The following is a 27864-nucleotide window of genomic DNA, read 5'->3' as shown; positions in this document are numbered from 1 at the left end:
TATAACTCAATACATTTGGTACTTTTAGTAATTTTAACATTTATTAGGTTGATTGACTAGACTGTCAAAGTTGGCAATGTTTGACAATAACAACATTTTTGAATTAACGCGCAAATTATGGAAGAATTCCAACAAAAAATACGTGATTTTGGCCGAAAAGCCAATTGGAAAAGTTGCAACAAATATCTTACTAACCAAGGAATCGAAGAAGTGTGTACACAACGTTTAATATAACCTAGAAATAGCAACATAAACTAACCTATAACTTTTTAGGTTATAAACTTAGTTAAAATCAAAATAAATCACCCTGATTTCGAATCATTATGGACATACCTTTTACGAACTTACAAAGAAGATGAAAATTCTCATGGGGATCGATTCAAAATGGTACTGTGTTGCTTGGAAAGTTTACAATCACAAGATGTTAGTAGTACAACTTCGGAAGCTGTTATTAGTCGATTATGTTTAGAATTATTTAATTTTCATAGTAATCATTTGGTTGATTTGTGTCGATTATGTTTAGAGTTCATACAAAAAGGGGGTGTTAATGAAGCTTGGTATGATTAACTTAATTATCTTATAAATCCTATATGTAATTAGAAATTTTTTTAGTTGGAGTGTTTTATTACCAAAACTTTTAAGTGTAATCGTTAAAAAAGAGCTTATTGAAAATCAAGGTGAGGAAATGAGCGGATTAGAATACAAAACCCAAGTGATTAAAGCGTTAATATTCATGGAATGGTCTGCTAATATAATAATACCTTTAACAATTATGTTTAGGTTAATTTTTAATAATTTTTTAATTAATTTTGAGGTAAAATTAAATTTTTTGTAGTGATATGACATTAACTAAAGAAGAACATTTTGAAGTAACAAATAAATTAGGGAAATACACCGAGAAATTAACCCCCCAAGAAATTCCAACGTTTACATACAACTTATTAAAACTATGTCGCCACCAAAACAACAAATTAATTTTTTTCTGTTTACAACATTACTTTGGAACACGAATTTATAGCACAACCTTAGAGTGCGAATCGAATTCGGAGAGTTTAGATTTAATATCGACCACAAACGATGATGAACTTTTGCAAACGCAAAGCACTGTACTATATCATATCCAACAATGTGCTTTATTGAGCCATGAAAGTCTTAAAGAGTACTTTAATTTTATTAAGACCCTCACAAGGGCCCCTGAATTCTTATTACATCCATTTCAATTAACCGTATTATTATCAATTTCTACAATTTCCATCCATAAAACCGTCGTTTTTGCTATTATTAAACAAGCTATAGTGAGAATGTTACAAGAAGAGATTAAACGTGAAGAATCGAGTTGGTTAAAAACCATGATTTGTGAGTCGTTTAGTTTGAATTCAATTTTTGATGTTATTATTGAAAAAAGGTTTTTTCAAATTCAATTATTTAACTTTTTTTATTAATTTATTTCTTTTTTAGTGTAAAAAATTGTGAACTCGTTCTCCATGGATTAGTAAATTTATGTTTTGTATTATTAGGAGCTTCTCCATTATTAGGACGTGAATCGCGTATCGTTTCAAAACAATGGGATTTGGGAAAATCTATTTTATTGAAATTAATTAAACGGGAAGTGCAAATTGCTCCTTCCGTGCTTAAACGATTATGTGAAGAAATTGTTACTTATAATTCTACATTTCAATATAGTGGTAAGTTTTTTGATGATACATACATACAGGGTGTCTCAATGAGACCAGTCATTAGACGTTTCTGGGGTTTTGGCCAAAATAAAGATTTGAGAATTCAGATTTAAGTATTATCAATTGCGTTCTCTTTGACTAAAATATTTCCAGATTTCTAGCACTTCTGGTTATACCGGAAGTCGTCACCTACTTTATTTTTTTAAATGGGACACTTGTATATTTTTACATATTTGGATTTGTTTGTTTTTAAGGCTTATGAATAACTTTAGTTTTTGCAATTTGATTCAGCCGTTCTTGAGTTATTCGAAATTTTCTAGAAAAATCTGTTCCAGCAGACATTTGTTGAAAAAATCAGAGAACACTCGATTTTTTAGATGTCAATTTAGCAAAGCACTTCGGATGGCGAAATCATTTAATTTTTTTTTAGAGTCGTAACATGCTTATCTTTTGGATTAAACCTCTTAAAAATTAGCTTACAGCTTTCAACCAGACACTCTAAACAGGATTTTTTAAATGTTAATACTTCTGTTTGGGTTAAACCATGTGTATTATTGGCGAAACAACTCATAATTGCATTACCCAAATATACAGGGTTATTATAAATGATGGACCCATTTTTAAAGATGAATATTTATTAAAGTACAGATCCAAAATGAACAATCTTTATACCAATGGAAAGAGGAAATTTCAAAGTTTTTTTGCAATACATTATAAATGTTCATTGTGCCACCGTCTGATATTATCCGTTCGTTTCCTCTCTGTAAAAATACTAAGTAGAAAAGAAGGCGATTACGGTATGTCGCACCATAGCGACAAATAAACATAATTTTATTATTCATCTTTTTGTCTTATAAATAACATTAAATATGTACGTCTTCGTCAAAAGTGAGTGAAATGCCTACCGTGGAGCACAAGGTTTTCTGCGTTCTTGAGTTCGCAAGAATTGAGTCACAAATTGTAGTGCAGCGGGCATTTCGTACAAAATTCTGTATCGAACCACCAACTAAAAAAAGCATTAAGCCTTAGTTTACGCAATTTCAACGAACTGGAAGTGTGTGTAAAGGGAAAAGCACAGGTCGATCGCGTGTATCAGAGGATGATGTCAGACGTATTGAAGAAAGTTTTGTTCGCAATCCAACAAAGTCTACCAATAGAGCTAGTAGAGAACTTGGAATATCCCAGTCATCACGGTCTGGAAAGTTCTGAGGCGGCGTTTGCTGTACAAGCCATACCGATTACAACTTGTGCAGGCTCTCAACCATAATGACAAAGAGAAGCGTTTCGAATTTTGTAGTTATGTGCTAGGAATGATGGAGGATGACGCATTTCTGCAGCGTATCATTTTTAGTGATGAAGCGACTTTCCACTTTAGTGGAAAAGTCAACAGACATAATGTTCGCATATGAGGTTTGCAAAATCCACATTTAACATTGCAACACGAAAGAGACTCACCGAAAGTAAACGTGTTCTATGCCGTATCTCGTACAAAGGTTTATGGACCATTTTTCTTTGCGGAAAGATCTGTAACTGGAACAACGTACCTGCACATGTTGGAACAATGGCTGTTTCCTCAAGTTATGGAAGATTCACAGGACTTCATTTTCCAACAGGACGGAGCTCTGCCCCATTGGCATCTTCATGTACGAGGCTTTTTGAATACAGCCCTTCCTCAACGCTGGATAAGTCGCAGGGGAAATGAAGACCTGGCTCTCCACTTTTGACCACCGAGATCTCCTGATCTCACTCCATGTGACTACTTCTTATGGGGTTCTGTTAAGGAAGTTGTTTACGTCCCACCTCTACCAACAACTCTGGACGATCTGCGGAACCGTATCACTGCTGCTGTGCATTCAGTAACAGTAGATACACTTGCTCGTGTGTGGGACGAGTTCGGCTACCGCATAGATGTTTGCCGTGCAGCGGACGGTGGACACATTGAACATTTATAGTGTATTGCAAAAAAACTTTGAAACTTCCTCTTTCCATTGGTATAAAAATTCTTCAGTTTGGATCTGTACTTGAATAAATATTCATCTTTAAAAATGGTCCATCATTTATAATAACCCTGTATATTTTCAATTTGAACAAAATTATGTGGATTTTTGTACTCAACATCTTCTATAGGTGTTGCTTCTAAATAATTTCGTTTTATATAACAGTCTAGAAAAGTTTTTAACATTGTTTCAATATTTGAATATAAAACATGAATTTTAATAGACTGTAACTGCATCGTTTTTAAATGAACACCCTGTATATTTTTACAAGTTTGAATTTGTCTGTTTTCAAGGCTTATGAATAACTTTACTTTTTGCAATTTGATTCAGCCGTTCTCGAGTTATTCGAATTTTTCTAGAAAAATCTGTTCTAGCAGACATTTTTTCAAAAAATCAGAGAATACTAGATTTTTGAGATATCAAATTTGAGAACATGCTTAAGTAACATGATAGAGTATGTTATGGTGTCGAGAACGGCTGTCTAGATCGTTTGGTCACTTTACTATGGCACGTTAACTTTTCGAAACTTCGAACTTTGCCAACTTTGCTATTTTCTTTCTCGAAAACTATCGTATGGACAAATTTGAATTTTAAACAGGTGGTAGCCTGATGTGATCTTAATCAGTGGCATATTTTATTTTTTCAATATTTCATACAGTTTCGCGGTTTAGTACGACGCCGTTATGTCGAAAACGACAGTAATTCAAATTCGACCCCCACCATTGGGATCTCAGAAACCATAAGAGATACAGAAATGGTTAAATGGGGGCAAAGTTGCGTATCTTAGAGCTCATCATTTTTCAACAAAGTTTTTGAATCTAGCCGTTTTAGTTTTTAAAATATGGCCGAAAAACAAAACAATTTATTCTCCTTTATTTTTCGTTTTTTCATGAATCTGAAAAAACATTCTTAAGGAAACTTTTTATGAAAAATGTCATGACACAACTAGAAATTTTCTCCGACGTTTGGTTTTCGTGAAACTATCATCAGGTTTATTCTTTTTTGTGAATAATTCAATGTTTTTTTAAATGAAATACATTGTGTGACATATCATTGAAATCAGAATTAATTATCATCCTATTTTTTGGTGTGAAAATCAAATATGGCGTTCATAAGAAAAAATAAACCTGATGATAGTTTCACGAAAACGAAACGTCGGAGAAAATTTCTAGTTGTATCATGACATTTTTCATAAAAAGTTGCCTTTAGAATGTTTTTTCAGATTCACGAAAAAACGAAAAATAAAGAAGTTATAGGCAAAAAACGAAAAAGTAATTTTTTTGTTTTTCGGCCATATTTTAAAAACTAAAACGGCTAGATCCAGAAACGTAGTCGAAAAATGATGAGCTCTAAGATATGCAACTTTGCCCCCATTTAACCGTTTCTGTATCTCTTATGGTTTCTGAGATCCCAATGGTGGGGGTCGAATTTGAATTACCCTGAATATCAAATAATGTCGGTTGTCGGATTCCTTTCTCAGTTTTTCAAAATTAGAGCCCCCTCATTTTTTCAGAGCGATTTAATGGAATTACAAATTAAAGAGAAACAGAAATAAGCTGTGCCGGGGGCCAATCGGAAGAGATGGTGCGTCTTATGGTGGGTTTAGGATGTCGTACGTAAAGGTTGTAACCGCAATCATTGCAGTAGTTGTAGCAGTAAAGAAAGTTAAATGATATTCGTTTAGTTGTTCCACATGATTTCTAAACAAAGGTGTAGTAGAACACCCTTGGCAAGTTACTTTAAAAGATGGTCTGTTTAGTCAAGATTCCAAAATGGTATAACACTTGCTATTTTTCTTTTCCTAAAAAATATGATTGCCTGTTTTTCTGCAAAAAACGCGTTATTTATTCATACTTTCGTATGTTATTTGTATTTCTTCCAAAATGATTTAACAACTTTGTTAGAAGATGTGCCACTCAATATCTACAGAGAAATGTGGTTTCAACAAGATGGTTGCCCAGCTCATTATGCTTGTCCTGTATGGGATTGCATACAGAATACCCAGAAAGATGGATTGGGCATTGTGGTTCGATTACGTGGCCCCCTCATTCTCCGGCTCTAAATCCGTATAAATTTTTTAAATAACGTGTTTTTTGCAGAAAAACAGGCAATAATATTTTTTATGACAAGAAAAATAGCAAGTGTTGTACCATTTTGGAAACTTGACTAAACAGGCCATCTTTTAAAATAACTTGCCAAGGGTGTTGTACTACTCCTTTGTTTAGAAATCGTGTGTCAAACTTAATAGACATAAATTCTTTCAACCTTAACTCAATCAAATTAATATATTTTTTTGCAAAACTAACGACTTTTGTTGTTTGATTTGTGACTTCTACAGTAGCATGGTTCACAAAGATTAGATTATTAAAAAAATCACTATTAAATTGCGAACATTTCTGACCGTAGTACGTAAAGATATGATGTACGGGACCGATTTTTAACATTTTCAAAAGTATGTCTATTGCCACTTAACTAAGAGACATGGAATTTTTTCCTCATTTTTACTAGAACAGGTATGGGTTGGCCTCTCACCCGGTGCCCGCTTGACGTTGAGTTTCGGGACATCCTGTATAAATAAAATGGTTTCTTAGACTCGATAATTCAGCGACAGAAAATAGCGTACCCCAATTTTCGACAATTAACCATATTCAACCATTCAATTTCACCCAGCTTGGACGATACATCATCGCGCCTTCGCAAACCACACACAAACCTCGCACACGCATTTTAGACTGTTTCTATCCTTGCAACGACAGTCGCAGATAAAAAAGGGCCACACACCACGCTACCATAGTTAAAATCTGCTACCGTACAGTTTCATTATTAACCTAGTGTCTCAAAGTATGATTTACGTTGATTGATGCTTGTGAGTCTAAAACTAGTTAAAGTGGATATTAATAATGTTTATACAAATGAAGAAATCCTTAATTTATTTTTTGTGCACGTCAAGTGCGACAAAGTTTTTAGTAGAACTTGCAGAATGTTTAATGAAAACTATCCACATTTACTTCCTATGACAAAAGATAAATTTAGAAGAATAGAAGCATATGTTTTGCATTTTGGACGAATTAATCTCAGGGTACGATTCTTCATCTCGGGGATTTCGGGGTATCGCTCAGTTCTTCTCAGTTAACCGTTGAGCTATGTATTCCGTCCATGTCATCGTACCCCGAATCCCCACCATTACAATACGGCCTAGAATATCGTAGGCTCCGGCTCACATACATCAATTGACGTAAATAAGTGAGGCTTTGACAAAAACTCATTGAGAAGGCGTGTTTTCCATGACACACTAGGTTAAATATCCCTAGGATATGTGTGCATTTTTCAAAAAATCCTAATTATCTCCCAAACTATTAATGATAGGTATAGGGTATATGGGATATAAAAAATGTTAAATGAGACACCAAAGACGACAAAGTAATTAACTATGGGGAGTGCCATTTAAAAAAATTTATGAGATACGTACCCTAATTTACCACATTTAAAACAAGAATTATCATTATTTCCATTTACAGAAGAATTAACCGCTTGTACCGGTCTAACACGATTGCGAAGGGAAAATTGATGACTTTCCTCCACGTCGCAATTTCTACAGCTGTTTCTAAATTTAAATTTTGCTCTCTAACAACAAAATCCCAACATTTTGCGATATCTCCCTCCTAATACCTGTTTTAAATTGATTTAGCACGCTTTCCTTGATTTTTTTCTTTAAACCTGGTAACTCCTCAGCCGTCGCTTGACTCGTGTCAGCTTCTAGCATTTCACTAGCTATCAATTTTAGCCTCGTGGCATATTCGGTTATTGTTTCGTTCATCCCTTGGAACGCTCTATTCAGTTTATTATACGCTTCCCCTGGAATTCTTCTGGGTAGAAACCTATTTATAAATTTATCTTTAAATTGTTGAAAGGCAATCGCTGGATCAAGGAGCGATTCTTCACCTTTATAAAATCGATAAGCCTCTCCTGTCAAGCGATATTTGACGATCCTTAATGTTTCTTGCTCAGCCCAGTTGTCGAGCAACGCTCTTTGCTCGATTCTCTCAAAGTATAATTTTACGTTTTCTTTCCCAAAAAACGCTTCTACCGAAGCAGCAACCATCCCCAATGAAACAGGGATTACATTAACTCAACGCGCTTCTGTGCCTGCATTACCCTCATTTTTATTCATGGTTAGTAATGTTCTGTTGGTTTGGTATTTTTACAAATGGAACACGGGGATAAGGATTTGGACCTAAATATTTAACCACCCCCGTAGCGATAAGTTCTTACCACCCAAACCATTATCCCTCAGATAAAAATTAACGTATTGTGTTTTTATCTGTTGTTTAACTTTACAAAACACTAACCCTAACGGAATGTAAATAATTTCGCAATTAAATTGACCAATTTGACAAAAAATTAGCACAACCCCACACCTGACAACAATTTGTAAGGAGCGGCTCTTACATAGAAAGGCGGGTGCGCAATGCGTATGCGACAAATGGAAATTTGTCACGCAATTATTAATTTGGTCAAGATTTGGAAATAAAAGAAAATTCTAATTTTAATCTTTACTTTAATTTATTAATAATATTCAAAAAAACTACAGAGGAAACAATAAAACAAAATCTATCAATCAAAATCAAATTATAACAAACAAAATCTAATAAACAAAATTCATTGAACACAATTTGTCAAACAAAACTTATCAAACGATTTAATGAACAATAATTGTCAAATAAGACATACCAAATTAGGTATACGGAAACACATACCAATCAAACAGAAATTAAGCAATTAGTATAATTTTACAAAACATTACTCACAAAGGCTTAAAAATCTCGTTTTGGAACGGGGTTCTTCCAACCAACGAACTTATTTCTCAATTTTCGATTAACTCTTCTACTTCTGAATCTTCTGGAACCACCTCTGCTATTTCCAACTTTCTCAGGTGACTGGTTCCTCGGCCTATTTCTCTCTCGTTCTTTAAACTCTCTTCAACTCCACTGGAACTGAACTTCTAGTCCTTTACCCGTCTAAGATTTTTAAACCCTTTCCTTCCGAGTGTTATTAATCTAAACAATCGTTTCCATTAGCCGACAACTCGGACAATCGAAACGTTCGCACTAAACTAAAGTAGGGGAGAAATCATACAGAGAACCTTTACAAAACTGAAAATTAAAACAAAATCAAACAATAAATTTAATAGACCCCACGGTTCCCTACAGTACTTTCAAATTTCGAAAAGTTAACGTGCCATAGTAAAGTTACCAAACGATCTAGACAGCCGTTCTCGGCACCAAAACATACTTCATCATCTTGCTTAAACATGTTCTGAGTCCTAAATTGATATCCCAGAAATCGAGTGTTCTCTGATTTTTTTGGACAAATACCTCCTGGAGCAGATTTTTCTAGAAAAATTCGAATAACTCGAGAATAACCGAATCAAATTGCAAAAAGTGAAGTTATTTATAAACCTTGAAAACAGACAAATCCAAATATGTAAAAATATACAGGTTATTCCATTTAAAAAGTAAAATAGGTGGCGACTTCCGGAAGTGCTAGAAATCTGAAAATATTTATTTATTTTATTATTATATCGAAGAGAACGCAATTGATAATATTTAAGTCTGAATTCTCAAATTTTTATTTTGGCCAGACCCCATAAACGTCTAATGAACGGTCTCGCTGAGACACCCTGTATAGATCTTTAATTTATTTTATTACTTTTTTTAAGATTGTTTCTTTGGATTTTCAAAACAGTTTCCTGTCTTGATACTAGAAAATAAAGGTTATATCCTTCAAATGCTGGAATCATTGATACTTTGCCCTGGAAATGTTTCCGAACAAGTTTTGGAAGCTGTTGTACCATTAACTAAACCGTCGCCTACTTTGAGGGATCATTTAATTCTGCTTTTAAGGAAAGGTTTGCATTCAAGGTAACTTAATTAAAAATCGCCTTTATTAATCTTGAACATTTCATAATTTGAATGTTTATGATGTTGTTGTTCTATTTAACTTTAATCTTTTTTATTTAACGTAAGGTAATTTGTAAATACAGAGTGGTTTGTACATAAATAATATATTACAGAATAATCATAGTAACAATAATAATAATAAGCTTTACAAACAACAATAACATGAACAGGACAAACCCGAGCCTGTTCTAGCTACAATTTTTTCACCTTAAGGGGGGAATCTCTTTTTTTATATTAAATAAAGTGATATCTTTCGGAATTTTTGGCTGCCAAACTATGTGCTCTTCCAATTTAATCTTTTTCCTAAGTTTATAACATACATTTGTTTATTTAAGAACACATTTGTTTATAAAAAATAACGTCTGCTATGTCCTTCAACAACGTTGTAGCGTGAAGTATCTAAATGGTTGATTGACATGATATCTACCCTTAAGATGATATGAAACAGAAAAATCAAATGGTGTTCTCTTCTATATATGTACATGTGATTATCGTCTAAACTAGAATTAAGCAAAAAACAATTTGATAAAATGGCGCCTAGTTAAATTAAAATAACCGATTTTGCTCTTAAAATCGGTAAGTTTATTGCAAAAAAAAACGTATGTACAGGGTGTCCCACGATGAACTGCGTCGATCGATATAGGAGAAACTATGAGTAGTATCTTTCTGAAAATTTGTAGGCGCACTTAAGTCGATATGCCCAACTCACCTAAAATATTTTCAAGACTGTCGCACTTCCGGTTATACCGGAAGTAGACAACAACTTCGTTATTTTAAATGGAACTACCTATATATTATTACATATTTAGATTCTACATCCGATTTTAATTAACTTTTACTTAAACATCTTATATAAAATTCTTACCCGTTTCTGAAATATTTACAAATTTATGTAAAAAAATTACCTATGCAGGCTTGTATGTTATGTGTATTTCTGCTAACACTGTTAAGTATTTGTTATATCTGATGAAAGGAATTTGAAGAAGTGACTATAGCTTAACTTTTGGTAGCTCATATGTTGTCCTACTACATACAGGATGTTCAAAAAAAGCTGCCAAATATTTATATAAGAAAAAGCGAAAAACTCAAAAAAATTAAATGGAAACCATATATTTTTTTAATTGTATCTGAATCTACATTAAAAATAAAGGTAACTTTATGTAAGGTTCCCTATATCTAACAATCGCCGTTTCTTTGTAATTTTCGTTTTAAATAGTTTAAGATTATTCAAAACAATTTTGTGTCAAAGACGGCCATGACTACCGAGAAACAAATGAAGGTAACACAAATGTCATTATATCATTTATAAAATTCACTATGCCCGCACGTTTAAATTATACTAATGAAGATTATCTAAATCTATTTATTATTTATGGAGAATGTAACAAAGTTTTAACAAGAACATGCGATACATTTGCTGCTCGATATCCGCGAAAACGGAAACCATCCCCGAATACCTTAAAACAAATAATTCATAACTTCAAGACACATGGTTCCGTAAAAGGAAAAGTTCTCAAAAAGAAGCCTATTGTAGATAATGAAAATGTGGAAATCGCTGTTTTAGGATATTTCAATGCATACATACAACCTACACCGTATTTGTTAAAGGTTTATAACTTCTACAATTTAAATAATTTTAAATTAAAACTTCATAGAGGTATTGTTCAGACTCTAGACTACGAGATTTTGCTATAAAAGAAAAAAGGATTTAAAAAAAAGACATCCCCCCACCTTAAAGAATGCCTTTTCTTTTATTTACATTATTGCAAATATACAAATAATAATCTTTGTTGACGTAATTTCAACATTTATTTATCAGTTTTTAACAAAATTTATGTATTTAAAAAAATTAAGTTACCTTAGCTTATATTTTTTTGCTTCTAATACTTCTTAAGATAAGTTTTTCATGAACACGTTTTAAAGAAATGATTTCGCTTAAGTCGATATTATTGTCCTCGGCCTATTGTAATGCAGTTTTTAAACATTTAATTGCGACAGCATCATAGTTGAACGTCATAGTAGAATTGTAGTTGATCTAAAAATCTTTTAGACACATTAACATATTAAGGACCGCAGGGACATCTATAAGACATACCTCTGGGACCGCACGTTTTTGACCCATTCGTGTTGCGCACGAGAAAACTCGTGAGCGGTCCGTAACAGATTGGATGCGAAACACGAGAAATCTCGTGAGCGGTCCCTGATGTGTTAATATTGATTTCAAATCAAAGGTGTGTAACCAAACTGTACACTACTTACAGGTTGCAGAAATGAAAGAGTGTCTTTAACAATATTTTCTGCTACATTTCTCCACATATTCTGCAAAGTTGACAGCAGTAATTTTTCATCAGTATCATACTCTTCATTACTTCTTATTTTATGTCAATATTTTTGCCAAAGTTTCTATAACTGCTTCTTCATTGTGACACACAATAAACCTTAATAAACTGTTTCTATAATACAGTTTCGTGATTGTTAAATTGTTTTGATCCATAGGCTAGATCAGAGCTGTGACATTTGGTTTTAAGAGCACGGCGTATTCCATCTTCAGTTTTATGTTCTTGTTTGGAAGGATGTGAAGGCGCATTACCTAAAAGGAATATCGCCCTTTGTGGAAGATTTTCTTTTTTTAAATATGTATCTCAACCTAAAATTCGATCAACTGTAGCAATAATTTTTTCCCTAACACATTTACTAATAATACCTCTGGTACGAAATAGTCATTTTAGATGTTGGTGTAAATAACTGGGTTATTAAAATTCTTGAAACATCTGAGATTTTTAGCTTTTCCAATTACTAGGGGTTATGACATATGAGATCGAGACTCATTTGCACATCCAAGAAAAGTTATACGTTGTTTTGCCGTGTATCCGAACACTGCGCGATCGATTCGTTGTGATTATGTTGAATATTGCCCAGATTCGTGTCGGTTGAGCAAGACCCTCTGGTTTGCTTGTAACACTTGGCATACTCTGGTTGGCAGAGCTGTACTTTTCTTCCAGTCTTCTCTCCAACGCTCAATTATGTTGAAGTTATTTTCGATTAACATTTTTGTAATTTTTAGAGCCAGCAACGTGGGAGCAGAGCACTAATCTTTCCATACTCACTGGTAATTGCATGTCCTCGACGAACGTGTGAAGGAGCTATATGGCTCAGTGCAGGCTACCAGTAAGCGGGCGTGGCCTTGATTGTGCTCGATATGGTATTTTTGAGGATATGTATAGCTTGATTGAGTTGGACATTAACACGATTAGTGTGCCCCGGTATTCCATATCCCCCCCATGTCCGTTGTTCTCGCTTTGGTCGCCTTTCGAGCATCCGGCCATTTCCGAGGCTAGTGTTAATTCTCTGATTATTAAATCCACCTTGTAGGTGATTAGCCCGACGAAGACGCCCCGATACTGAGTCGCCAGAGCCTCCTTAATTATCTAGCAGGGGCACCGAGTGTTGGTGAGGTTGGTATTTGGGTATCTGGATGGCGGCCTACTCATCCGTCCTTTTCCCCCTCATCTATAGCGCTTCTATCAATATCAGTGTTCATATTATTCTTTTGATACCACTATAAATTGGGTTGACCCCACATAGCAAAGTCCTAACTTTTCTTCTTTGTTCTTCTTATGCTTATTTAACTTAATTTTCTTGTCTATATTTCGTTGCGTCTAAACTAGTAATCCCTTAATTATGGATTTATTCAGCTTAAAACACGATGTCATCAATTTTAACATTTATTATGATATATATTAAGGGATAAACGCGTTAACAAACAATTACAAATCATTTTACTCTGATCTGGGGGTTTGGAGCGTTCGTAGCATAAAGAGTTCTTATAATTTCGAAGGAATTTTCTATCTGCCTTTTGAGGTCTTATCAAAGCCTGAAAATATATTTGGATAGCATCTGAAGGTGTTTTTTTGAATAAACGTTGGGTGAGAAATAGGGTTTTAAAGAGATATCGTATAATATTGCGGCCGAGTCCCTATTATTATTGTTATACACCTTGTATTTAAACTTAAAACTTAAGTAGAGCCGTATTTATAAACAAATTATTATTCTTTTCAGAACACCCTCATCTCAAACGATAGCAATCAAAGGATTTTTAAAACTTTTAACCATCTTGAAAATTTCAAACCTAACATCGTTAACGAGTCAATTGGCCGGATCGCAAAGTTCCTCATCCGGACTGTCGGTTTTAACGCAAATTTCAATGAATTGCACTGTTCATACTACGCAAGGAAACATTTTTTCGAACGAGGCTCTTTGTTTGGAAGTGTTGGGCATTTTAAAACGGTGCTTTACGCAACCTTACGCGATTAAATGTAAGCTATACGAAGGTTTATCTGAAGTAGTTTCAAGAAATTCAGAAATAAGCGAAGCTGTACTCGATTTACTTTGGAATTATTTTATTTCTAAATATTATGTTTCGGATGAAAATGTTTGTCCGCCTATTAAATTTAACGAGGTTTTTGTAACAAGAGAAATTGATGTTGTTTTAGAGGTAAGAAAAATGTTTTAAAAAGTTTCGAATATATATAATTTGTTGCAATTTTTGAGGAACCCATTGGAAAATTATTATTTACTATTTCTCTTATCACCAATAAAGTTTTAAAGCGCGATGATCAAAACTTAACCGCTAAAAAAATTGTTACTGCTTTGAATTCAATAGTTGAGAGAATGGGGAGATGCGAACTTGTTCACTTTGAGCTGGTAAGTTCTATTTAAAGCTGCTTTAAGTGTTTGATTAAATCTTTTAAAATCAAAGGATGATGGAACGTTTCTTTTGGACGTTTTACCCGAAGCAAAATCGAAAGTTTTCGTTTTAGCACAAGCAATGACAGTATATGAAGCTCTAATCGGATACAGAATAGTAGCTTGGGAGAAAAAATCCGAAAATTACGCTCAAGACATTAACACTTTATTCCAAGGATATTTTAGATTACAACGATGCGCTATGGTATATTATAAAAATTTATATTTTTCCTATCTATATGATTATTTTATTTAGGATGCCCATAAAAGTAAAAAAGAGGATCGCAAGAAAAAAGATGGTAATAAAACCGGAAATGATCAAATCAATATTTCTTCAACAAGCAAAATAAATACTTCGACTCAAAACGACTCGAATTCTACTAAAACTGGCGTTAAAAGTAGTAAACATATAAAAATTCCTGAAAGTATTTTTAACTTTAAAGTTGTTAAAAAGTTTTTGAAAATTTTACATTGGTAATTACATAATTTTAATCATTTAAAACTGATATACTCATAACTTTATTTTTAGTAACGTTGAATTTATTCCAACACTTTCGCTAAATCAAATAAAATCAAAAAGCGAAATTCACCGCCACGTGATGCAATCGACGATTAATCTCGTTCAATCCTTGAAAAAATCAAAACATTTATCTACAAATCAAAAAATTAAAGATTATAAAAATTGTTTAAACGTTGCTAAAATTATTTATAAACGTTGTTTAGAACGGATGGATGAATTTGTCGATTTTGATCCTGTTACGACGGTTTTAGCAGCAGATTGTTTCCAAATTATTTTAAAGCTGGTGTGTACTCGTTATAATGATGATTTAAGTAAGTTTCTGTGTGAAGTTGCCGATTTGAACGAGGACAAAACTGAATTCCTTGGACGTATTAATGTGTTCATTGAAAAATATCAAGAACTATTCGAAGCTGATTTTACTGCAGGAACTGGAGACGTGGATGGAAGAAAGCTTCAATTGATTATTCTGTTGACTCTTGAGATTTTGATTCATGAGTTACCTGACGAAGCTACTTTACCATCTAATAAGGTGAGAAAAAAATTACTTTTAATAACATTTTGATACACACATGATAATTTTTTAAGTATTATTTTTATAAATCACTAAATTACCTTTTACACCTCAAATATTAATAATTCATCATATTCTCTCTTCTCTCCAATGACGCTGCAGCCCAAATTGAACCTTGGTCCCTTTATCTTTTGCCTTCAACACTGCCAATCAAGAGCTAAACTCTTCCAGGTTGTGACGCTCATGAGTCCTTGTGTGTCCTCCGTCATTTCGTTCACCCATTATTTTCGTGGCCTCTCTCTTAGTCTCTCGTGTTGCATTATTGCTTACGAGCCTTTTTGGCATTGGATCCTCGCTCATTCGTGCCACATTTCCGTGTTTGCTACCTACCGATTTCTGAGATAGGGGCTTCTTTGAACAGATGGTTAAGTTCCACGTTATATCGCCTTCTCCATATTCCATTCCCCTTTATTGGACCAAAGATTTTCTTCACTATGTTTCTTTCAAATACTTCCATCTTATTCTTTGCGCTCTCTGTAATAATCCAGGTCTTGCAGAAGTGTGTTTTCCAGGTCGTTTATATCATTTGTGTCTCGCTTATTATCTATCCTTCAGCATTCTTATAGAATTATAGACAGTTTATGTATATCCTTCCCTTAGATCGCGTAGATGTCTATAAGCTGTTCTCAAGTCATTACTTTGTTGGAAATCATACTCCATTCTTTGTATCTCATTATTTTCCTGTTTTTTTCTTGCGGTTACGGCATATCTTGTCTCGCTTCGTCAAAGGTTGCTCTTCTTTCTCTTGCCCTTCTTTCCATGAATTTCTTTGTGCCATGTTCCTTTTCTGTATGGTTTTTTGTACTTTTCGTGGAACCACTCTGCTCTTTCTTCTTATTGTCTATTGAAGGGGTGGGGAAGACCGTCGGGAAGGCGTTAAGGGCCCAGGGAGGTCAGTGGTGACGCTGAAATGGGGGCCTAAAGGAGGTTATTTCGATATGAACTGGATTCCGTGAGTCTACGGAGTCCCTGGGGGTCCTGGACACGTGGAAGGGATGATCTTAGGCAGTGATGGGCGCTGGGTAAATACCCGGCGGGTAGGTATTTCTAAAATGGGTATTTATCCGGGTATTTACCCCGGCCCAGGGTAAATACCCAAAGAGTGGGAATAAAAGTGATACCAGTAAGAATATATCAGATTCCAAAAAAAAATGAAGAGGAAGACGAATCGGTCGTAATCTAGATTATATCAAATTATTATGATTATTATCATCATGCAGCCCTCTGCGTCCATTGTTGGACATAGACCTCCCCTATTCTGTTCCATTCGATTCTATTTTGTGCTGTCTGAATCCAGTTGTTGGTCACTCTTTTGACGTCTACTTAGTCTGTTCGCTCGCGGTCTCCACTCAAGCAATCGTTTTGTCCACTGCTCATTCTTTATTCGCGCGACATGATCCTCCCAGTTCCACTTAAGCTTTGCCACAATGTTGATTACGCCAGTTCTTCTTCATTTCGTATGTAGTTCCTCAGAGTGAGAACCAGGATCGACCTCTCCATCTATCTTTTGCGTTACTTGGATCCTCCTGGCAGTGGCTACCGTTAATGTTAAAGTTTCGGAGCCTTATGTCATAACCGGAAACACGCATTGATTGAAAGCCTTTCTTGGCCTTTTCTCTTGAAGATGTCTCTAAGTTTCCCGTAGGCTGCCCATACGAGTGTGATCCTTCTGTTTAGTTCGCTTATTTGATTATCTCTCGATACACGAACCTCATAGCCAAGATATACATAGCTGTCAACCCTCTCAACCTCATTATCTCCAATGTTGATGTTAGAGCTGGGAACAAGATTTATCATAAATTTTGATTTCGCCTCGTTGATACTTATCCCGACTCTTGCACACACCTCTTTTAAGTCGTTCAGCATTAATTTAATCTCTCAAAGGCTATCCGATATAAGAACTATATCTTCGCGTAGCGCAAATTAGTGCAAATTAAGCATTTGCAGTCAATGTTTATGCCTTTTTGGGTCCAATCCAGTTGTTTAAATGCACTCTAAGGACTGTGATGAACAATTTGGTTTCAATAGTGTATCGCCTTGTTTTACTCACAATTAGTACTTTACTACTTCTACGTCATTGTAGCATTCTTGTAGATGTTATAAATAAGTATGGTATATCGATAATCGACTCTGCATTCTTGAAGTGCTTGCAAAACTGCCATCAACTCAATTTAAATTAAATTTTATAAATACCTCTTAATACCTATCTTGGGTAAATACCCCAAAAAAAAATTGAAAATAAATACCCGGGTATTTAACAACACTGGTCTTAGGAGAGAAGGCCAAGAAAGCTAGAATGAAAATTTTTCCTTGGGTGAAGAAACCTGTCCGGGTGCCACAACCAAATGTGAATGTGGGTGTGTATTCTCCATTTTTATTGTTGTTCTCATGTAGTGAGTGTCTACCTACTGTTTCTATGATTTGTTCGAATATCCCCAATTAATTTTAATATCGTTTCTAGGGCATTTGTAAAATTCCTACTTCTTTTCTACCTCATTTTCTATTGGACTATGGGCATTGATAACAGAGATATTAAAAAATCTTCATTTTATTCGAAATTTACCTAGTTACTAGATTGTCCGTTTTTGTATCTCGAATTCCTTCTCCCAACCATTTTATCTTCTGTATTGCTGCTAGTACTATTTTATATTTATTAAGTTCTCTGAGGTGAGATGTTTGAGCATTCGGTTTGTTCAACGTAAAGACATTCCATGTTCTAAAGATCACGTACTTGTATCTTTTCCGGAGTCGACTTCGTAAGATTCGTACATGTTTCTGAAATAATTGTTCAGGTCTTGCAATTATGTAGTTTAACGGGCACAGGTAGTTAGTCTATTGCCCAACCTAGAGGACCAGGGACCCTTCTGTAGGAGTTGCCATTCCTTAGCCGATTACATTGCCCGACGTTACACGAATCGGGACGTGGAGGAAGGATTAGTTAGCGCATCTAGAGTAGACTGTGGATGTTTCTCAGAGTTTTGTACAGCCCTGGAATCGCCATCCTATTCTGCCTCCAAGGCTATGTCGTTTGGATAGTAAATTGAAATTGAAAAACACTCATTACTACCTTCGTTTATTTCTTCGTCTATCCATCTATCAAACTGTTTATTCTCTTCTTTCACTTACAGCAGTGACAGTCGTTGAGGTGGATGGAAATCTGGGATATTTTCGTTGACTAAAAAAAATTGTGTGTGGTTAAATTGAAGGTCCACGACATTGTCTTTTATAAAATGCAATACTCTTTTGTAAATACGATGTCGGATAATGTTGGATTTTTAGCTTTGATTTTGTCCTATACTGATTTTGTATGAATCATATGCCTTTTTCCAAGCGTATTTCAAAGAGATAATTGCATACTTAAAGAATCACGCTTCTGACAAGTGTTTGTTTTCGGTTTCTGGAATGACAAATTCAAAGTACGAAGTACTCAGTACTCATCAACAGTTCTTTGGTTAACCCTTAGCTACACGCGCTTTATGTTCAAACCTCGCTGCACGCGCACAGTACTCCGTACCGCATTTGAACTTTTAACCGTTTCGTCGGTTTACTGCGACATACACTGTTGGAAATAATTCACGAGCAGACCCTGTATAATCTGAACGCGTGTGTCTAGCGGAATAAAATTTGGTATGGAAGTAGTACTAAAGTAGTGTAACTTACTCTCACATGGAGAGCGGCACAACTCTGCTGGGAGATGAAACATCAATAGCGAGTATCCCCCGTGAGCTTCGCGTACCATCGCTACACGACGTGGCATGGAGTCTATAAGTCGCTGTATTGTAGCGAGAGGGATGGCCAACTATGCCACCTCAACTCGCCTCCATAGCACCAAAACGTTAGCCGGGGAAGCCGGATAACGTTGAAGTCTCCGACCAGTCATTTCCCAAACATGTTCGATTGGACTCAGATCCGGAAAACGAGCTGACCTAGGAAGCATTCGTATACGATGCTCTTCCACAAAGGTCTGTACAATACGCCCGATGTGCGTTCGGATGTTGTCGTGCATGTATAGGAAACCTGGACGCCGCCGAACGTAGGGAAGCACAACGGACCGTAGCACCTCATTTAAGTATCGTTGACCCGTCATGGTCTGCTATACACGCAGCAGACATGTACGTCCACCATGTGTAATAGCACCCCATACCATAATGCTCGGTTGTCGGTGGATAGGGCATTCTTGCACGCACTGCTCGAGTAGACGATCACCACGTCTCCGACGAACTAAAATTCGCGCATCACCGGTGCTCAATTCGAATCTTGATTCGTCGGAAAACAAAATGTCCCTCTACTTGGCAACCCACTAATGCCTAGCGTTGATCCACTCGTCACGTATGCTGCGGTGCTCGTGTGTTACTGGAATCCGCTGTATCGCACGACGCGCGCGCAGTCCACTATCTACCAAACGCCGCCATACAGTTCGCGTAGTGAGTGAGCCTTCCCCTGCCGGTGGCCAAACAGCTCCAAGTTGCCTTGAGGAGGACGCACACGACGCTAAAGCGCTGAGCACAAGAGTGCGATCCTCGTGTGCCGGGGTCGCGCAGGGCCGTCCCGGCCGCGGCTGTAGGTACCTATGTCCTACCTCAGACCATTCTCGCCATGCCCGTTGCACTGCCGATTGCGACCGCTCGAGACGACGCGCAATTTCACGAAACGATACACCCTCAATGTACATACCCACAAACATTCCTCGCCCAAACTCGCTTAAGTAACGCGATCGCTCATCCATTGCGCACAGAGTACGATAACAATGTGGTCCCTCACACCACACTAAAAACGACCGGTATTTTCCATCCACTTCGATCTCCATAGCGACGGAATGTTCCACTTGGAAGGGCGGCTCAGTCAACAATGCCGCGACGGAACAACTCGAAACTCGCTGAATAAACTCGTCTACAGTAAAGCTTTGTAGTCCGCAAATATTATGGATTTATTTTCACGCGTTCAGATTATATAGGGTGTGCTCGTGAATTATTTCCAACAGTGTATTAATATCAAAAATGATACGTATGATCGGAAAATATCAATAGTTAGTAAAACAAACGATTGGGAAACGTGGCTTTTGCACACAAACCTTGTGCACTCGGTAACACGGTTGTTGTGTTATGTTTGTGTTTACCGTATTCGTGGCATAGACCTCGTCTTCTTTGATCAGGAACCGCTTGCTCCTCTGGACCATCTTGATACCTAGCCAGAAAACTTTTTATATCATGCGGAAGGCTGGCTTTCCTAGCTCTTTTTTTTTGAAGATCATTTTCAAGAAGGCTAAAAGACAATGCTTCTAGAAAATCCATCCCCGTCTTTGGTTTCTCAGCAGTTATCATTTGGTTATAATATGGAAATTTACTCCCGCTATATCCAAAAATCTAAAAAACAAAGTAAGCGGCCATATCCGGGTTCTTCTTCTATGTACATAGGACACAGCACAGGACGAACCCAATAAAAGCTGTGTCACTCAAAAAAAAAAGAATAAAGCAAAATAATAAAGACACAAAATAACATCAGTAGTGAACAGTAGTAAAAAAAGAAAATAAGATAAGTAAAATAAACGATCAAAAATTCTGATTGAAATTAAGGAAACATTCTATAAACAAGTAAAAAATAACAACAATAAGGAATTGCTGATTGTAATGTTAACAATGATACGGCATGCTCCCAACAGCATCTAAGGTCGATTTTTTAAACGAGCTAATGGGTTCATAAGCAAATATATCGATGGACAGACGATCGGCTGATCGAGCGGCACGCAGCAATGGGGAATGTTGATAAGCATTAGTGCGGGTTGTAGGAGTGAAAAAGAGAAAATCATATCTCAACGTTCTAGGCGGAACATGCAAATTCACTAGAGACGTAAGCGAAGTCGAATTATAGATATTATAAATTAATTTATAGAATAGCAATACGTCACTAGCAAAACGTCGCTGAGTCAGTCGCAGAAACCGAAAGGATTGGCAATATGAGACTTCCGACATAAAAATCGAAGGAATCTCTTTTGGACTACTTCTACTCTTTTCACGTACATGTCATATTTAGGATTCCAGACGACAGAACAATAATTTAAAACACATTTTTTGTTCTGCATTTAACCGAGATCGCTTGCGGCCGAGTCTCTACAGTAAATATATCATCTTGAAGCTGGTTAACATATTGTTACGCCTCATCCGCAACCGACCTCGGCTTAATAAAAACATCTCGATTAAGTTTGTTGGATGATTCCGTACGATTCAGCCGAGGTCGCTTGCGACTGAGACTCTACAATAAACCTATCATCCTGAAGCTGGTTAACTGGGTTGCCGCTTGACTTGACTTAACTATTTGTTTGTAAAATTAATTAGAAAAGCAATTATATTACACTATAAATAAGTGTTCGTGCAGCGATTACAAATCCATTTCTTATTGATAATATTTGTTATAGAATTATTAGTATTATTGCTGCTGGGCTGAGGGGAGCGGCCCCTCTCGTTACCGCGACCTATAAGCTCTATTGTAACTTTAGCCCTTAAAAAGTTTAGAGCAAATGTAGGTCCTTGATGAACCTTAGTATTACCCCAAGGTCTTGTACCTTTATGTCGGTAGGTGTCAAAAGAGCTTTACCGAAAATTTTGTGTCTTAGACGGCCTCTGGCGACGCAATTACACAGTATATGTTCAGTTGTTTCTGACTCGTCGTTGCAAAGTCGACAAGTTTGATCCTCAGCTAGTCCAATGTGGAAGAGGTGGTATTTTAAGGGCGCATGGCCGGTCAGGTAACCTGAGAGCTTCCTTAGATCCCTTTTGCTGAGACATAAAACATCTTTGGTTTTGCTTTGCAACGGAATTATACTCTTCGCTTGTCTGTGACCTGGAAGTTCTTTCCAGCGTAAAGATATCTTTGGGGCCTCCCAACTGTTAATTATTTGTTTTAGGTGTCTTTTTTGTAGTCCACAACCAGGTTGGGGTCCAATGAAGGGCGTATTCGCTGCCTCTCTGGCCACCACTATGGTGGGCCTGGGACCCACCATAGAGTAACATCATTGCCCCTAGCGAGTTCTCTCAGGTTGCTGGTACACTCTCTGATCAGTGCGACATCACACGTGTAGGCCTGAATTCGGATCTAACTGTCTTTGAAGCATCGGTGTACCAGCCTAAGGCTCCTCTTTTTAGTTGAGGCCCATCCTTCGCCTATTCATCCCTGCTTCTAAATATGACCTTATACGATTGGTTGAAATTGTATTCTATCGGTATAAGGTCCGCTTTAATTACAATCAGGTGATTTAGACATGGGTTTTTGAGGTTTCGAGGTGTTCTCTGAGGTTACCATTCATTAATTTGAGTGAAGAAACTGTTTTCAGTGATAAGGCACTTAAATCTGCCTCCTTTTGTATATATAAATGGAGTGGTGTAAGACCGAGTAGTGCTTCCAGAGCAGCCGTTGGACAAGATCTCATTGCACCCGTTATATTAAGACATGCTAACCGCTGGATTTGTGCCAACTATTGTTGTACTGTCTTATATTTTGTTTTTGGTCACCAAACCAGTGAGGCGTAAGCGACCAAGCGTCTGATTATTGCTACGTAGGCCCAATGAGTCATTCGTGGTTTGAGACCCCCAGTTCCTTCCTAGGAGCCTGCGGCAGTTCTGGTTTGCCATGATGGACTTTTTCCTTACCTTATCTAAGTGTGAGTTCCAGTTTAGTTTACTGTCGAGTATTACCCTTAGGTATTTAACTTCTGTTTTGAGGTTAATAGTTCTGCTTACAATGGAGGGTGCTTTTAATTGTAGCTTCTTTCTCCGAGTGAAAGGGACTATTTCGATTTTATTTGAATTGATGCTGAACCCAGTGCTTCTACATCAACTGCTGGGGAGTAGTAGGGCTTTCTGCATTAGTTGAGAGATTGTACCATATTTACCTCTTTCACTCTCTCTGATTACCAGGTCATCAGCATACCCCTGAATCTTGAATCCATTTTTTGTTAGGGTGTTCATCAAGTCAGACTGGCTGTGATCTGCCGACTTTACACCATGGCTATACACCATTTGATTGATGGATTCATAGGATGTGGTATCAAAAGCACCCTATGTGTCTATGAAAACACATAGGGTTATAGCTTTGGTTGCAATTGCCTCCTCTAAAGTGCTATTCAAAGCATGGAAAGCAGTAATTGTTGATTTTGCTTTCTGGTAAGCATGTTGACTAGAGTGGAGTAGATTAGTGACAAGCACTCCATTCCTAAGGTATTGATCAATTACCTTTTTCATCCTTTTGAGGAGAAACGAAGTTAGACTAATTGGTCTGTATACCTTGCGGTCAGCATTTGAACGCCTACCACCTTTACGTATGAAGACCACCTTGTTATAGAATACCTATACATATTGCAAACATTTTGTATGTACTTATAATTCAAAAACATGTCTTACTATTAAACATTAAACAGTTTTTTTTAATTTAGTTTTTAGATTGGATAAAAACTTACTCAACTCAAAACACTATCTCAACAAAACCAATCGTTTCAACCTTTTTAAACTTGTGGTTTACAAGTTACGTTAGATTCAAATCGAGTTTAGCCATATTTGAAGAAATCGTTGATAATCTATTAAATACGTTTGGATCAATAACTCAAGTAAATCAACATCATATTGCTTTAAAGACAACAAATAATTATTTTTTTAGGATACACAAGGTGTACACACTTTTGAACTAATCAACGAAGCAACTACTCATACATTTATTGAAAAAATTTCCATTATCTTGAAGATGATGTTCGATCACGTTGATTTAGTTATAAACAGATTAAAATCTGAATATTCCATTTTAATGTATCCAAACGTCCAAAGTCTCGAACGACGAAAAGAAAATTTAAAAAATAAAGAACGCGGGATCTCTTGTTATCTTTGTCTATTAATAACTATTTTAGATTCCGTTTGTACGATTTTAGTTCCAATCGGAAATTTATCCGAAGCCGTTTTGAAAAATATTATTTCGTTGTATAACTGTTTAAATACTTGTGCCAAGTATTTTCTTGCCAGATCATCGAATATCAATCCAGCTTTCCAATCGGCAAGGTAAATTTATTTTTAAATAATCCTTTGTGATAATAATAATTATTTTTGGTCTAGATTTGATAGCGTAATAAAACTAGCTGGACGACAACTTTCTCCATCAGTTAATAAATTTATATTTTATTTAGAAGAAACTCAAAAAGAAAACGAATCCGAAGTGAAAAAGAAAAAAAAATCCAATGATATATTAAAAAACAAAGTACTATACGAAACGAAATCGATTCCTAAAGTCGTATACTTAACTGAACAATTTAGCCGTTTAGTTACCCAGTTATCAAAAAAGACCAAAATCGACGTTTTTAAATACATCGGACTTGGTACTACGAGAGATTTTCGTATTAAAGATATTAATACCGTTTTAAAGAAAAGTATAGATGACACTGATGTTACTGATGAATCTTTACAAGAAAGTGTAGTTGAAGAAGAAAATGATAATGAAAATGATAATGAAGTCTCAATCGAAGATGTGGAAAGTAATAGCGAAGGTGAAAAAGAGGAACCACCTTTAAAGAAAATGAGACAATAATTTTTTATTAAGTAATATATTATAATACACCATTTATTTCGTTTAAATGAGTTTATTTTTGTTCATTAAATTTATTTTTGTGATATTAATTGAACTTAATTGTTACCAATTTTCATTTATTAATCCAAGAACGAAATTATGTTTTGCCATTTATCTACTTAGTGGATAAAAGGTAGTATTCTAAAACACTATGTCAAACAAAATGTCACTCCATGTCAATTCAAAGCATAGTAAAAAAGATTCTTTACTTAAAACAAGACATATTGTGCTTTGCCCATCAAGAAGATTCTTCTCTAGGCGAGTTTTGGGGCTCGATTTGATAAATCAACTCGAAACGAAGGATGCAAACTCTCTTGCAAGAAGACATTTAGCGTCAAACGGCGTTCGATGTGATAATTGAACATGAAACCGTCAGCTTTGGACGATTCTACCGCCTCGTCCGCAAGCCACCTCGGTGATTTGAGGCGAAATCGTGCCTTACGTATCTTAGTAAACGTACAAAGTCACTTGCAAGATTGAACGATTCTAGCGACCTCGACGATTTATGGTAAGGATATAAAGTTTCTTGTAAGAAGACATTTATCATCAAACCGCCGAGATCGCTTGAGGGCGTGGCGTTCGATTTGATAAATCAACACGAAACCGCCACTTTTGCAGCGTTCTAGCGCCTCGAGAAGTTTTAAAATCAATGTTAATAAGGAAAGTTGTACAATTTTTGATGTTTTATCACATGCATCTAATAAATAGTTTGTGATGAAGGGAAGGTTTCTTTTGATTGCAGCGTCACCTTTATTTTTGTACAATGAAAAATAACAATATTTAAGAACTGAAGTCATTTAAGTACTCTAACAATAACTTTTTACAAAACTAAAATATTTCAATCCATCCGGATATACTTGCTCTAGGAGTTTTACGTGAAACATCCTGTATAGCAGTTGCATCAATATGTTTTGATTAAGTTGCAACATTCACCAGTGGAAATATCAAAATATTCGTTTGAAGGCCGAAATCTTCTCTGCACTGCCTACAGATAGTATTTTAGCAATCCAGAATAAATTTAGTGTACCGCACCTTTCCTGGGAAATATACAGAAGTAATTTAGAAGATTGGACTGGATTTATGGTTAGTACTTTTTGTTTTTTTTTTATTTGCCGTATACGGTTTAACCATTAAAATTATCTTTTCACTTTTTGAAATGTTTCTTCAAATCTCATTTATATATTTATATATTACAATTTGGAACGCAAACAGGTAGAACATCCCCAGTGAAGCATCCTCACAAAATATCGAAATTAACATTATATTTCATAAAGAGACAATACACTTAGAAACACAAGCAAGAAATTTAAATATAAAGAAAAGTAGTTACAATGTTTTTACAAAGCTAATACAGAATTAAAGTGGTTCGCAACTAAACAATATCGCGCAACACGAAATCTTTAAACGAACGCGAGATGCGAATAAGACCTTAAAAATCTACACTGATGGCTCAAAAAGATGGAACGGGGCGGGAGCGGGGGTCTTTTCCCATCATCCTCGAATACGTCTCTCGGAACCTCTAGGTAAAGGTACCTCCGTCATACAAGCGGAACTGACCGCTATCAAACTTGCTGTTGACTATATTGTTGACTCCAACGAACGCGGTAAGTGTTACACTATTTATACAGACAGTAGCCAATCTGTTTTAGCGTTAAGGTAACGTCTGCACTAATAATAGACTGCCATCTAGCACTGGAAGAAGCCACGAAATACAATCGTGTCACTATCCAATGGATGAAGGGGCACTCCGGCTCTATGGGTAACAAACATGCGGATAGACTGGCAAAGCTTGCTGCCAGCAGAGTTCCCTGTGCACCAGAGCCGATAATTACCTCTTCTTTAGCTACTCATATCAAGTTACGTAATGCTTCTTTCACCATAAGGTCGATATGAAGGTAGAATCGCAGTTTGGAATCAAGAGTAATACCAAGATCCTTCACTCTGTCAGTGGACGCAATAGCTCTGCCGTTAAAACTGTAATAAAAGTTAACCGGATATCGTTTCCATGTAAACGTAATTTTTTGACATTTGTCGTAATTAAGATGAAGTTTGTTGACGAGACAGTAGTCATGCAAACGATCAAGGTCTTCCTGAAGCTGTAGACAGTCGAGACTTGATGTTATATTTGTAAATATTTTATTATCATCTGCATACAGCAGGAATTTGGAAAACTTAAAGCAGGAAGCAATATCATTAATATAAATTAAAAATAATGTTGGTCCAAGATGGCTGCGTTGAGGCACACCGGAAGAGATGGACTTATAACCTGATAGAAAACTACCAACCTTGACTGCCTGACTTTTATCTGATAAATATGATATAATCCAGTGAACGATGCCATTTGGGATGTTAAAGGAAGAGAGTTTTTGAACAAGAATTGTATGGTCAATCTTGTCGAAAGCTTTAGAATAATCTGTGTAAATAGCATCGACTTAAGAGTTTTCATTTAGGGCAGAATGAATAAAATTAACGTAGGATACCAAATTAGTCTCAGTCGATCGTCCGGGCAAGAAACCGTGTTCTTCATGAATAAAAGAGTGAGTAATCGACTGGCTAAAGTATTGGACAATTTTCTCAAAAACCTTGGGAATAGCCGAGAGAATAGAAATCGGGCTGTAATTTGAAACCAACTGCTTGTCGCCGGATTTAAAAATTGGGACGACGAAAGCCGTCTTCCACTTGCTCGGAAATGCCCCTTCAAGTAATGATTTCGAAAAAATTAAAAACAGGGGTGAAAACAGTTCACTAGCAAACTCCTTTAGGAAGGACGAAGGAATACCATCTGGACCTGGGC

General features: G+C 36.0%; 1 protein-coding gene across 1 annotated transcript; it reads left to right on the top strand.

Moving 5' to 3' along the window:
• Positions 1 to 62: 62 nt before the first annotated feature.
• On the top strand, positions 63 to 25116 carry LOC111428654 (Fanconi anemia complementation group I). Its single transcript, XM_023064295.2, has 14 exons — positions 63 to 210; positions 274 to 557; positions 613 to 780; positions 836 to 1405; positions 1459 to 1685; positions 9393 to 9594; positions 13693 to 14128; positions 14185 to 14337; positions 14393 to 14584; positions 14636 to 14853; positions 14909 to 15428; positions 23896 to 24066; positions 24117 to 24508; positions 24563 to 25116. The coding sequence occupies exons 1-14, from the start codon at positions 118 to 120 to the stop codon at positions 25029 to 25031; spliced, it is 4095 nt and encodes a 1364-aa protein (XP_022920063.2). The 5' UTR covers positions 63 to 117; the 3' UTR covers positions 25032 to 25116.
• Positions 25117 to 27864: the final 2748 nt, after the last annotated feature.

The sequence above is a fragment of the Onthophagus taurus genome, chromosome 3, assembly GCF_036711975.1.
Source record: "Onthophagus taurus isolate NC chromosome 3, IU_Otau_3.0, whole genome shotgun sequence".
NCBI classification, from domain to species: Eukaryota; Metazoa; Arthropoda; class Insecta; order Coleoptera; family Scarabaeidae; genus Onthophagus; species Onthophagus taurus.
This window is presented reverse-complemented; position numbering and strand designations above follow the sequence as displayed.